The following is a 14,957-nucleotide window of genomic DNA, read 5'->3' on the forward strand; positions in this document are numbered from 1 at the left end:
CAACAGCATTGTTACGTTCTACAATTTCAAGGCCACTTTAGGGGAATGGGCACCTACTTGATGATGGGCTTTTATTCATGGTGGCATTTCCCTTGCCTTTTATAACCCTAGTAATCTGCAATTTCATATTGCTCAGGTTTTTGTGAGATATTTGATAGGCCATGTTTGTTGTTTATGACATGGTTGTTGTAATTATGAATATGCAAACCTGTTCTTTACCTCCATTTCTATGTTCACATCTTCAGGACTAACCATTTCCCTTTCCATTTCTATTCTTTGCTCAGCATTAAAGCTTGCATTCCGTCTTTATGATGGTGTTAAATGGCTATAGCTGAAGCATCTAGCATACATACTCTGTGGCTAGACTTGTGTTCGAAGATTCTGTTGTGCTTTGTATCTAGATGTTGAGTGTGTTTTATTGAAGTGTAGCTCTAGTCTGTGTAGACTTCGGTGAAAAATGCATTGACTTTGGCAGAGGTTCTGATTTTATTCATAGTAAATCAAAACTGTTCTGTACACTTGGAAAAGGACACTGTATGTACTGATGTATACCAGGGAGGTGATTGTGGTTTGGTTTTGGCAGCTTACAGTTGACTTTCAGTAACAGACAAACAAAATGGGGTCACTTGGTGCAGTTCCTGAAAGTTTCGCCTTGTCTGAGTAGGAAAAAAAAAATCTGGAGCTTGTCTGCATCCTCGCATCTTTCTCTTATCCACAATGATGACATAAAGTTCTTTATTAATCACTGTTTTTTGTCAGATCTTCGGTATTCTCAGACAAACACTCTCCAGGCTGTTTTTCAGTTTTCTTGCCTTGACATCATTCTTATTTCAATGGCATGAATGTAATTGCAAAGATCTTTTTGATATCCTTGGACAACAGGCCAGGCTTGTAGGCACCATCAAAGGCCCAGATGATGAATGATCTATTAATGCAACATAAAAAGTAACTGTGGGCTTCCACATTGAACTGATTAGCATTTTTTTTTTTAAATGTACAACTTTCTGAATTAAATTCGATTTTTGTTAAGCAATGCCATAGCATAACATCCAAATAGGCCGCACACCAAGGACAAACAACCAAGGTTGCAGTAGCTCCACATGTGTCGTGGCTTTGGGTGGCAGCAAGTGGTGTGCTTTCATTTTAATGAGCCTTGGCTGGAGTTGAACATCTTCGATGTGTGGGCCCAGTGCTGGATTTATAAGGAATTCCTCCTGAACCGGCCTAGATTTAATCTGTCTATGGCTAGCTTAAGAGCCGGTTCAAACTGGGGCGACTCAGGCTGAGCCGCCTGACGAGTTGCGTCCCATCGAATGCAATGGAACCGTTCTAATAGGAGCGACGCTAGTCGCTCCGACTTAGAAAAAGGTTCTTGCACGACTTTGGGGCGGCTCGGGGCGACCAGCATTGACTTCTATACAGAAGCCGTTTTGCAGGTCGCCTCTGAAGTCGTCTACAAGACGACTTGCAAAGTCGCCCCCGAAGGTGTGCCGCGTAAGTGTTAACCGGCTCTTAGTTGTAGATTGTGCAGATACTAAGTGCAGGAAGAGACTTTTTTTGTAAATTTTTGTAGTGTGATGTATGACTTGCCAGTCCCAATTTCCCGTGTAATGTGTATTCTTACAGTCAATAAAATTGAAAAAAAATCATCATTTAATTTCTATGTTGAGGGACACCCAAACTTCAAGTGCCCTGGACCTCCCATGGTCTAAAGCCTAGCGCACATCAGATGTCGGCCGGTTTAATAGACAACATTCGGCCCGTGTGTATGGCAGCTGAGCCGACAGAAGCCGGCCAAAAAAGGTCTGCTGACCGGAATGTTCTGGTGGGTGGGGTTTGAGCGTGTCCCCCTGTCATAACACACTAGCAAAGCAGGAAAGATAACTGTACTAACATCGGAATATTACGATATCGGAATTGGTGTATCCCTAGTGACAGGGGTTGGGTTCATTTTAGCACCTTGGCATGTTTGGCTCTTAATATTTTAGAAAGTTTGGCAGGCTGTCATGGAAAACTGGTTAACACAAACCTTTTTACAGCATGTTTTTGCTTTTAACTGTTGGCCCTTGCATTGATAAAAGTAGCCAATATACACTATGGTACCAAGAGTATTGAGACATCTGCCTTTACACACACCCACAAAAAAAGACCTTTGGGTTGAATAAGAGCGGAGACTGAGCCAGGCTTGCTCGTCCAACATTAGTGCCTGACCTTACAAATGCACTTCTGGAAAAATAGTCAAACATTCCCATAGACACACTCCTAAACCTTGTGGACAGCCTTCCCAGAAGAGTTGAAGCTGTAAAGGGTGGGCCAACTCAATATTGAACCCTACAGACCAAGACTGGAATTCCATTAAAGTTCATGTGCGTGTAAAGGCAGGCGTCTCAATACTTTTGGTAATATAGGCCCGGATTCTCGTACGAGTTACGCTGGCGTATCTCCAGATACGACGTCGTAACTCTGAGTCCGAGCCGTCGTATCTATGCGCCTGATTCTTAGAATCAGTTACGCATAGATTTGTATTGGATCCGACCGGCGTAAGTCTCTTACGCCGTCGTATCTTAACTGCATATTTACGCTGGCCGCTAGGGGCGTGTACGCTAATTTACGCCTAGAAATATGTAAATCAGCTAGATACGCCAATTCACGAACGTACGCCCGGCCGACGCAGTACAGATACGTTGTTTACGTTAGGCTTTTCCCAGGGTAAAGTTACCCCTGCTATATGAGGCGTACCAATGTTCAGTATGGACGTCGTTCCCGCGTCGAATTTTGAAAATTTTAACGTTGTTTGCGTAAGTCGTTCGCGAATAGGGCTGGGCGTCATTTACGTTCACGTCGAACGCATTGGCTTCTTGCGGGTTAATTTGGAGCATGCGCACTGGGATACTTTCACGTGGGGTCACATTAAGTTTACATAACACACGCCCACATCTACCACATTTGAATTAGGCGGGCTTACGCCGGCCTATTTACGCTACGCCGCCGCAACTTTGGTTTGAGAATACGGCACTTGTCTGTCAAAGTTGCGGTGGCGTAACGTAAATAGGATACGTTACGCCCGCACAAAGATACGCGGTTCTACGTGAATCCGGGCCATAGTGTATGCCCTACTTATTAGTATTGCTAGGACTTTCCAAATATAGAGAACACAAGTCATTCTTTAACAGCTAACCAAACATGCTGGGGTTTCTAGTTCATGACCACAGTTTTTGAGGTACAATCAAGAAGAGGGATATGTTTTCTATTTTTAATTTGTGATCCTCAGACCAGAGACGTTGACTGGTACATGAACGTTATGTAAATAAACTAAAAGAGCAATATCATTCATATGTGAATGTAGAGATTGCACTGTAGCAGAAGTGATCTATAGCCTGACCTGACCTGGTAAAAAGCAGCATCCCTGGCAAGTAAATGAGCTCAATAAAATAATTTCCAGTGAGAGAGGTTAAAAGTGCAGCTGGTCTCCGTGTCCCACGCTCTGGATCCCTGGTGTCATTTGTTCCCACTGGCAACTGCTTCCCTGCCAAGGAACTTTCAGAAAAAAAAAGTCCTTTAAAAAAAAAAAAAAAAAAAAAAAATCTGTGTGAAGCCGAAAACAACAATGTCTCGATTTTTTACTTTCTGCCAATATTCTTGTGCGATTTGCTGATTTTTTTTTTTTCCTACATTGCACAGATGACAATGACCACCAGCTGTGTCTGATAACACCTACACACACACACACACACACACACACACACACACACACACACACACAGTCCTGTAACACAATGCCATGAACTCATAAAAAGAAACAAAATGCAGTAATTGGGCAGTGCAACAAAAACTGCTTGGCTTTGTCTGTTTTAGGTGGTAAACTGTATTCTGCCATTAAAGTGCCTGTGATAGAACAATAAAAAGCGCTAGTGGCTGGCTCAGGTTTCGTAGACTCATTAGTAATTCTGCCTCGTTCTTCTTAATAATTCTACAAACGCTTTCTTAAGCTAATGATCACTTAAAAGAAACTTTAATGACTATTTTGCCTACAACTCCTATCTTTAATTACAGGCTTCAGTTTCTTTGCTGACACTAATTTGAATGTAAAACTCGCTTGCCTCTCTTCTGGCTCTCAGCGTTGGCGACGCAGTGCCTTGCATTCTGACAGCTGTTCTTACCCAGAATTCTCTCTGACGAGCAGAATTTCACCACTTACTATGGTTCCATTCTGTTCTTTCAAATCTTATTCTTCATTTTCCGCTCATTAACTCTTCTGTAGTGCTGTTTCTTTGGGCAGAGCACTAACTACATGCGACCAAAATGTTCAGTATTTTCTATTGGGATTTTAACTGATATCAAACATTCTTTCTTCTTCCCCTTCTTGACTTCGGTCTCTGAAGGCAGCAGGCTCCCTGGAGTGAAGAGAAACGGCCAGGATTTAGACTATTGTCTGCCCTGAACAGGTGAACTTTTTCAGCCATATTTTTTCCACTTTTTATTTTTTTTTTACTTTTTCTTTTTCTCTTTCTGGATGCATTACATAAAGGGGTTTAGCTCACCAGCACATTGGAATTATAAAACCCTTATTCCGCGTACACACGATCATTTTTCAGCATGTCCAAAAAACGACGTTTTTCCAACTTCATCATTAAAAACGATGTTGCCCCCACACCATCGTTTTTAAAAAATGATGAACAAAGCGCGGAGACGTACAACACGTACGACGGCACTATAAAGGGGAAGTTCCATTCGCCTTTGGGCTGCTTTAGCAGATTCCTTGTTAGTAAAAGACGAGTCACGCTTTTCTGTCTGTTACAGCGTGATGAATGTGCTTACTCCATAATGAACGGTAGTTTTACCAGAACGAGCGCTCCTGTCTCATAACTTGCTTCTGAGCATACGCGGGTTTAAAATGTTGTTTTAGCCCACACACGACCATTTTTTACAACCCGAAAAACGACGTAAAAAATGCAGCATGTTCGAATTTTTTTTTTTTGTCCGTTTTTCAGAACCTGAAAAATGTGTAGCCCACACATGATCATTTTAAGTGACGTTTTTGAAAAACAAAGTTTTTTTAATGCCGAAAAATGATTGTGTGTACGCGGCATTAGCTGTTCTTTTAATTTACAATTTCTGACGCAGTGAGCTGATTGACACCAGCAACACTTAAAAATGCCTTCCAGTAATGCGCATTAGTAATTAGCATGTACAGGCATTTTCAAAGTGTTGTGTATGATGTTGTTTTTTTTATTTTTCCTTTTTTTGTTCTGTATTAACAAAGCAAACAAGAGAATACGGTACAATTGGGTTTAACGATCAATTGGGTTTAACGTTATTCCGCCATTTAGAGACCTGATTTATACTAAAAGGAATATACATTCTCCTCCCCATAAAAACGCAAAATCCACACAACAAACTTCCAAAACATATTTAAGAAGTGTTTAAAGGGGTTGTAAACCTACAGTAAAACCTTGGTTTGAGAGCGTTTTGCAAGACAAGCAAAATGTTTTAATTTTGCCTTGATATACAAGCGATGTTTTTATGTAAGAGTAGCGTCATGTCACAACTGAGTATAAAAAAGAGAGGAGCCTCTAACTGTAGCAATATGGTTACATTTAATGAAGGTACAACATTTGGCATCTTATTGCTACACTTAGAGGTGCCTCTCTTCTCTTTTATACCCTTAAAAAAAAAAAAATTGATATACAAGTGCTTTGGATTAGAAGCGTTTTTCTGGAACGAATTATGCTCGCAAACCAAGGTTTTACTGTATGTGTTTTTTCACCTTGAACAATTAGGTGGAAAAACACCTTGCAGTGTCCGCCCCCCCCCCTTTCTACTTGCCTGAGCCCCATATTTCCGTGGGCGCGTCCCTGCCGTCCTGCTCTCCTTGGAGTCCCGGCTTTAGATTGATGGCAGCACAGCCATTGGCTCCTGCTGCTGTCAATCGAATCCAATGATGCAGGGCCGAGTCATATACTCTGCATCTATGGACGCAGAGTGTATGACATATGAGCGCACCTGCAAGGTAACCCCCCCTCAGAAGAGAGCTTCCCAGAGGGGGTTATCTAATGCGTGGAGGAGAGGAGCTGCGAGAGCTGACGTGGGACCCCAGAACAGGTAGATCGGGGTCACTCTGTACAAAACTGCACAGTGGAGGCAAGTATGACACGTTTGTTGTTTAAAAAAAATAAAACGGGATCCTTTAGTGTCACTTTAAAGGGGTTTTAAAGGTTTTTTTTTTTTTTTTTTTCTAAATAGGTTCCTTTACGTTGGTGCATTGTTGGTTCACTTACCCTTTCCTTCGATTTCCCTTCTAATTTTTTTTTCTTTGTCTGAATTTCTCGCTTCCTGTTTCTCCACAGTAAGCTTGCCCCCATGATCCATGGGGGGGTTAGTCAGCCAGAACAGCTTACTGAGGAGGAACAGGAGAAATTCAGACAAAGAAAACATTTTTTAGAAGGGAAATTGAAGGAAAAGGTAAGTGAATCAACAATGCATTAACTTAAATGAACCTACTTAGAAAATAAAAAAACAAACCTTTATAACCCCTTTTAAGGCTGCAGTCACACCTGAGCGTTTTCAGCTTGTAAAACGTTCATCTCAAAAGTTCCAAAACACCCAACAAACTAAATCCCATTAATTTAAATGGCCCCTGTTCATATCTGAGCGTTCTGATGCCTGAAGCCCAAAGTACATGAGCTTCTTTTTAGGCAGATTCCAGGCGGTTTTCTGCTTTTTACATTGGTGACCTTTTGACCTGTACAAAATCGCAGTAAAATCGCGCAACGGTCTGCCTGAAACCGATACGCTCAGGTGTGAATGCAGCCTTATATACGGCATAAATCAAAAGTGGGCTGCAAACATAATCCAGTAATTAAATCAACAGTTTAATGCGTGAATAACCCACGTTTAAGGCCTCATGCACACTGGACGTTTTTTTACAGCAGCTATTTTTGGCTGTAGATGTTTTTTTCTCCATTGCGTTATCCTATGTGTCCATGCACACATAGGCTGTTATCTCAGTTTTGGGCAGTGGCGTTCTCAGACGTTTTTTAGCTGTAAAAAGCTCCAACGCTGATAAAGGTCAATAAACGCTCAAAGTTTGTCACTCGCCAGTGTTTTTTAACGTTTTTGAGCCATTGAAAAAAAAAAAAGTTTTGTAAAAAAAAAAAAAAAAAACTGTAAATAACGCTATTGCAAAAGCGTTGAAAAACTCACTGCAAAGCTACTGGTGTTTTTATAACGTTATTTTTATGTCCAATGTGCATGAGGCCTTAAAAGGAAATCGCCAATTCTTATTGATGCCATAAAGTTTGTAGAGAACACGGGGGGGGGTGGGGGAGTTCATCTAGTCTAGTGGATTTGCATCAAAGGTGTGCATCATATACTGTATGTGTCAACAGTGGAGCAGGTACTTGTGACAACTTAAAAAATTGTGCTTCTTGCCCTTAGAAATAGGCATTCTGTTCTTAAAGAGGTACTGAGCTCTACAAGTTGTGCCCCAAAAAAGGCAGATAAAGGACCGATATTTCCTGTGGTCTCCCTGCATCAAAACGTTTCCATATTACTGACTTGCCATGCTTTGCTCTGGGCTGTCTCTGTACAGATGGCCATCTTGGTAAAGGTATGCTTTTGTTTTCTCATATTGGAGCTTTTCAGCATTGGAGAACATTGAGCAGCACAGTAGTAAAATCGCAAAATCTCACTTCAAATTTCAATGTGATGGGACACATCAAACTTTTTTTTTTTTTATATAATATTTTTCACTAGTTTGGATTATATTTACATTTTTGGGATGACTATTCCTACTTCCTATGTACTAGGATTTGTTTTTCAGCACCTCTTGGCAGTACACATTAAATTCAAATTAACCAAGAAAAATCGGTCCTCAAAATGCCCATGACCTCGTAGGGATCTCCAATGCCCACCCAAAAAATGTAAACCATGTATAGGAAAACATCCAGTGATATTGAAGTTGCTGTAAAATGATAGATGACAATCTCCTATATTACTCTTCACTCCCAATGACAGAATGAGTGACATGCCATGTTTCATGTCCAGTTATTGTCACTTTAAAAAATAAATAAAATAAAAGATCAGCATTGTAGGGTCTATGATGTGGGTGTGAGCTTACTTGTTCACTTGGTGCCAGCATCTTGTAGGGCTGCTGGTCTCTTGCATACAAGAAGGCCCCTTTCACACATGCGGATCGTATGTTTGTTTTTCATCCATCCGTCATTCGGATGAAAAACAGGCATGCATGTCACTCATTCTGTCATTGGGAGTATCCCTATGGGATGCATGTATCCCTATGGGATTACGGATGTCAGCGGATGAACATCCGCTGACACCCGATCTCATCAGTGTCCGCTATGCTCCGATTCTGCAGATGGAGGAAAATCCTATTTTTCCATCCGTCATCGGATCGGATGACCACGGACAGATGGTCCGTGGTCATCCGATCCCCCCCATGGAGGAGAGCCGAGATCTGACAGGGCGGTCCCAGCACAGTGTGCAAGGACCACCCTGTCATCTTCCGGCTCAGCAGGGATCAACGGAGTGATGCCCGCTGAGCAAGCGGGTGTTTAAAGGTACGGATCCCTACGTGTGAAAGCGCCCAAACAGTACAGACTCGCAATGTGTACAGCTGTGCTTCATCTGCCTATGTGGCTGCTGGCGGCAAGGACCCTGCTAATGCAATCCAGTGTCAAAAAAGCACATGACCACAGTAGTTTGAGGGTATAAATAAGGCCCCATATACAGCCTACTTGACTGCAACCCCACAGCATGTTTGTCATTTTTAAAGGGAAAAAAACAAAACAAGACTTTAGTATCACCTTGAGCTTTGATAATAAAAGTTGATTGGTTACTATGCACAGCTGCACCAGATTCTCTGTGTACCAGTTTTAGTAAAAGTGTGCTTTAGCCCTGGTTCACACTGGGTACGATTTGGAACGATTTGAGATGCGATTTGACATGTCAAATCGCATCTCAAATCGGCGGCAATTGTCGGCAATAGCACTGTCCTAATCAGTGCGACGCCGCATCTGTGATTTCAAAAAGTAGTTCCTGTACTACTTTTTGCGATTTCGGGCCGCGATTTACATTAAATCGCGGCCGCGAAATCGCGGTAAAATCGCACATTTTACCGCGATTTTGAATTCGCAGCAGTGTGAACCTAGGCTCAGTGCTTGAGTGTTCATTTCCATGGCCAGGATAAATGAATATTGTGGCCAATGAAATGAATGAACACCCAAAAGCTAAATGCATTTAATAACAGAAGTCTATGGTTCAGTGCAAGTAACCCGCAGGTGCACTGCGCTCCACCTGTAGATCAATTTGATTCTGCCCAGCAACCACTGCAGAACAGATGTGCCCATATATACACTGATTTTAGTAGTAAACTTTTAACGCTGGCTGTTGCTGCACCAGGCAGAGTGCATTTGGTATCATTCCGCCTGTGACAGGAGCACTATACAGGCTTATATGGCTCTGCTGTACAGCCACTTGCTCCTCTACCGCCGGCTTCATTCACAGGACTGATGCTCTGAAATGGCGGGTCGGCAACCCGGGCTTGCCAACCCGCCATCCCAGAGCAGGAGGTCGCAGGCCACATCAAAGGGCTCTGCGGGCCACTGGTTGGGCACCCCTGCCCTAGGAGAAGCGCTCCCCTGAGGGGGTTACCTTGCGGGCGCGCTTCTATGTCATACACTTAGCGTCCATAGATGCAGAGTGTATGACTCTGCCCCGGCACCCACATCATTGTATTTGATTGACCGCATTGGGAGCCAATGTCTGCACTGCTATCAATCTATCTATCCAATGAAGAGCCGAGAACCCGTAGAGAGAGCAATTTGGGATCATGCCCACGAAAATTCAGGGCTCAGGTAAGTAAAACGGGGGGCTGGGGGACCAGACACTGCAAGGTGTTATTTTACCTTAATGCATAGGCTGCATTAAGGTGAAAACACGTAGGATTACAACCCCTTTAAGACTCTTCGGAGAAGAGCTGATGGCATGTACTGTGATCCAAGGCTTATTACTTTATGAATGCATATTGTTGAGGTGGATGCTGTCATCGGCATACAATGATTAGTGCTGCAGACGATTGGCTGAATACGCTGATTGAAGCAAAGTTTTCCAACAAGCTGGTTCTGTTCAATAGATCACCTTCTCATGGACAGGAAACCTATATGGATCGAAATTTGGCCGCGTTATCGGGAACTGGTCGTATTTTGATCCATGTATGGCTGATTAGATCCACTGTTTCCTCTCGGGACTGCCATTACAAAAATGTCCCCCCAACCCCCACCATGTACTTGTCTCTGTTTGGGATCAGAGTGCTCACAGCTGCTGCCTCACTATTGGCTGCAGTGAAGTACTGGATGTGTTTGCAGATATGGTTTTGATTGGCTGTGTCTGCCTGAAGAGCCATTTGAAGCTTTTTCTTCATACAGATCTAAACCTCCCCCATGGCTAATGGGAATCAAATCCGTTTGTTCATTTGAGAAAAAAAATATTCATCCTACCATTTTTTTTTTGTCATTGTAAAAGCGATATCGTCAAATTCATGGCAATAACTGTTGGAAATGAATGTTCCCTTTTTTGCACATAATTCCTTCTGGAGAATGACCATCTTTAGGCATTTGTCTCTATTAGTAAAATCACATTATGTATTTCTGTATCAGAGCCCATGTTCCAGTTTGTGATCGCTCTCTAATTTGGAATATTCTGATTTCACATCCTTCTTCCCCTTCTTATATACAAAGACAAATCCTGTACGTGCCGTCACGTGCTCACTAAAGAATGACTACTTTGTGCACTAAAATCTCCGGGATTTTGGCAAGCTTAATCGTTAAATTACATTGGTAAATTTTGAAGGCTATACGTTTGGCAGAAACATATTTCACCAAAACATTGGTAATCTAGTTACCATTATTTCAAAACCTTTCGGTGCTTTGTGTGATCACGGGGCTTATAATGCATTAGAAGAAAACAATACATCTTCTACATACTGGCAGATTCATTTGATTTACCTGTCAATATTTGTTCAATAATGGCTAAAAATTGAGATGCTAGCATTCAGATAAATATTTATCAACCATCTGAAATGCATCTGATTTGCTGCAGATGGAAAATATTGTTTAAATCTGTATTGGGCTCCTTTCACACTAGGCGGACGCTCCGTCGCTTCGGAGTCTGCCGGCTCCCACCAGCTCAGCGGGAGATCTGTCCGCAGAACTCCGCTGAGCCGGCGGATGACAAGTCCCTCTCTACTCACTGAGCAGGGAGGGGCTTGTGCAGCACCGCTGATTCCTATGGAGAGATCTGATGAATTCGGACAGCATGTCCGTTTTCATCAGATCTCATCCGATCCGCCATGGACGGATGGGGACGTTTCCCCACCCGTCTGATTTTGGCGGATCGCGTCGGATATCAGCGGATATGTCTCTGCTGACATCCGACGCTCCATAACTGTCAAAACTGACAGGTGGACCTGAACAGTTTGACCGTGTGAAAGGGGCCTTAGAGGTGTGCATTCAGACACAGAGCCCCGATCTTGCCCAGCCCCCTCTCTTCCCTGATTGGCTAGCTGACTTTGACAATAGCGGGAGCCAGTGGCGCCGCTGCTGTGTCTCAGTCAATCAGGAAGGAGAATCTGGATGGCTGAAACACTCGTGGACATCACTGGATAGAGATGGGGCTCAAGTGTGTATTAAAGGGGCTGCTACACACAGAAGGCTTTTTATCTTCGAGCATAGAATGCATTAATATAAAGCCTTTTGTGTGTAGCAGCCTCCCCAGCACCCCCTAATACTTAACTGAGACCCATCTTTGTCCAGCAATGTCCACAAGTCCCTCGCCGTCCCTGACTCTCCCTCCTGGTTGGCTGAGACACAACAGCGATGCCATTGGCTCCCGCTTGGGTGCCCCCATAGCAAGCTGCTTGCTGTGAGGGTACGCGACAGGAGGGAGGGGCCAGGAGCAGCGAAGTGGGATCCGAGAAGGAAGATCCCGGGCTGCTCTGCAAATCCACTGCACAGAGCAGGTAAGCATAACATTTTTTATTTATTTTTTAATAAGCATGCTCCCGTGCGAGGGCCGTGGTTTTCCCTGCACAGGTGTGCCTTGCAGGTAGTTACATTCAAGTCAATTGAAATTTCCCCGGTGGGTGGGTGTCCCTGTACTTGCACTGTCTGTGTTACGTGACACGCACCCAAACGGCTGTCAGATTGAGAGCAGCTGCTGTGTCCCAACTGACGTACATGGGGCTGCCTGCCCACGCATGCACGGAACATCCGTGTGTTTGGGGCAGGCAAAAGGCGACTCTCACACGGGTGTGCACTTAAAGTGGCTTTGAAGCCTAAAGTTTTTTTTTTATCACCTTCTCTGCAATAAAATAAGAAAAACACCTGCATGCAAAACCCCCCCCCCCCCTTAGCCCCTCCTTACACTTGCGTGTAATGTGCATGAGAGCAGCGACTCTCTTGTCTCTCCCATCCTCATTGGGTCAGACACAGCAGGGGACTCGAGAAGAGGAGGATCAAGGCTTCTGTGCAAAACCACTACACAGAGCAGGTAAGTATAACATGTTGGTAATTAACAAAAGAAGAAACCTACATTTTTACGCCCATGTGAACAAGGCTTTAGAACAGGGGCCTCCAAACTGTGGCCCGAGGGCCAGATGTGGCCCTTTGCTAGCCTTTATCCGACCCTTGGGGCAGTATTGCTCCCAACGATATGAGGCACTATTCTTCCCAATGACACCAACAATGGGGCTTTATTTCTTCCACTAATAGCAATGATGGAGTACTATTCCTCCTCCTACTGCCCACCAACACTGGGGCCATGTTTATTCTCACTGATGCTCGGCCCTGGGGCATTTTCTACCCCCATTGGTCAGAATCCGGCCCCCCTGAAGTCTCAAAGACAGTAAACTGGCCCTTTGCTTGAAAAAGTATGGAGACCCCTGCTTTAGAACAACAGAAAAAACTTAAGTAAACAAATTGTAAATAAACCTGACATCACCAGAGTCCCCCTTACAACATAGTCCCCAATCAAATTCCTCCTTACATCAGGGTCCCCCACCCCTTACATCCGGGTTACCATCAGAGTCCTTCCCCTCCCCCTTTACATCTGTACCCCTATCAGAGTCTCCTCTTGCATCAGAGCTGCACATAAATCTTGCAGCAGGCTGGATTTGGTTCAATATCCGCAGTTTGGAGACGAAGGAGCTCAGAACATAAATGACTGGGATGTCTGTACTACTGAAATTGTTTTCCAAAAAAGCCGTTTTGAAAAAATCTGGCTGCTCACGTGATGATCCAGCAAACCTCTGATCTAGGTCTTACCAACCGCATCTGTCAGTGAGTGTTTAGGGACTGTTGCCAGCTGTCTTTTTTTCTGTTCAGTTACATTTACAAGCTGCTGAAAGTAGGATTTCATTTTGTGTGAAGTGGGAAACGGATATAATTCACTTGTGTGGAGAGCGACATGCACTTATTTCTTGTGAAGTGTGCCGCATATCTTTATCTTGGCATGTACTTCTTAAAGCTGAATTCCAGGTATGATCTGTATTGCATGCTTGCATTGGTAAAGCTTGGACATAAGTAAGCATATCTCATACCCGAGGGACCACTTTAGAAGGGGATAGTCACTGTTGTACTTTGAAATACTGCAAAGATCACCCCAATCCTTTCCAGGTCCTCATCCTCCACTGCATACAGACCACAGGGGGTCCCTCACCTGTCCCAGCAGTGAGTGAGAAACTTATATAGCGCAACACATGCAAACTGAATCGCCTCTGGGCGCTTAGTATGCATTCCCTGAGTGAACTTTTTGATCTCAGAAGAGATCGGTTTTGATCTTTCTTCTGAAGGCCAAGTGGTCCACCTCCAATGGTGGTTTGGGGAGGGGGGAGAGGCGGAGCGAGACCGACGGCGGGGGAGGCACCTCGTCAGCCGCGGCGCGCGCCCAGTCCTGCTTCGCGCCCCAGCCCGACCATTCACAGAGCCCCTTGTATATTTCTTAATAAATACAGTTCATCCCTTTATAGGATGAGGTGAAGATCAGGATGTCACTGCCTCTCCTATTCACTTTGTCCAGTTGAACGCCTTGTATACATTGAAAAAATAACTTGTTTTCATTGGCCAGACTTGTGATCGCGACGTCCTTGCTGCCCCCTCCCCTTAACCCTTTTTGGAGACCAAAGCTGGGTATACATGTTCAGTTTTTTCATTGAACAGGCGGGTTTAAAAATTCTGACTCCCTTCCAACCCCCCCCCAGCCATTGGCTGCAAGAGCTGATCGAATGCTGATTTTCCAGGATGATCATTTGTAATAAGGTGGTCGCTAGATGGCAATACACACAGGCTGAAATTCACAGTACACAGGGCCGTGTTGGTCTGTGTATACCCTGCTTAAAGAGGGACTGCAGTCTGCTCACATAAATTGGAATAAAAATATCTTTGCCATTCTGAAGCTTCCCTCCAACCGCATATTTTATATATACTGTGACTCTGTACTTCCCAAATATGCTGCAAAAACCTCCCTCCACTAAGTCTGGCTGCAACTATTTTAATTTTAACTGTGGGCAGCTGAAGATGCTGCCTGTTCACTTCCTGGATTTATACAGAGGCACACCTCCAACTCTGCAACTCTCATTGGCCCTCTTATATCCCCCCTCCCGTCCTGGCAAACTCTCAGGAGAGTAAGAGAGCTGTGAATGATGTCATAGGCTAATGACCAGACAAGAAACAGGGAGTGGGCTGTATAAGGTATTTACTGGCAGAAAAAAAATGTTTTACTATCCAAAGTTAAAATAACAAGAGCAGAAGATTTAATAGATGGAAAGTTGAAAAAAAAAATCCTGAAGGTCCGCTTTACGCTGCAGGTAAGCAATGCAGCCTGGTCCAAGACCAGCCCTAGCCTTAAACTAGACAGGATGAGCAGCAGCCCATTGAGCCAATCGG

At 43.9% G+C, this 14,957-nt stretch overlaps 1 protein-coding gene across 2 annotated transcripts in view; it reads left to right on the forward strand.

The window, feature by feature from the left end:
• Window positions 1-14,957, forward strand: part of CRTC3 (CREB regulated transcription coactivator 3) — a 217,243-nt gene that overhangs the window by 142,298 nt on the left and 59,988 nt on the right. Inside the window, exon 5 of one of the 2 annotated variants that reach the window (XM_040342542.1) lies at window positions 4,383-4,445. The exons of the other annotated variant lie outside the window; for it this stretch is intronic. Coding sequence (XP_040198476.1) covers window positions 4,383-4,445 — 63 coding nt within the window. The remainder of the gene's footprint in view (window positions 1-4,382; window positions 4,446-14,957) is intronic. 2 annotated transcript variants of the gene reach the window in all.

This window comes from Rana temporaria, chromosome 3 (assembly GCF_905171775.1).
Source record: "Rana temporaria chromosome 3, aRanTem1.1, whole genome shotgun sequence".
Taxonomy (NCBI): Eukaryota; Metazoa; Chordata; class Amphibia; order Anura; family Ranidae; genus Rana; species Rana temporaria.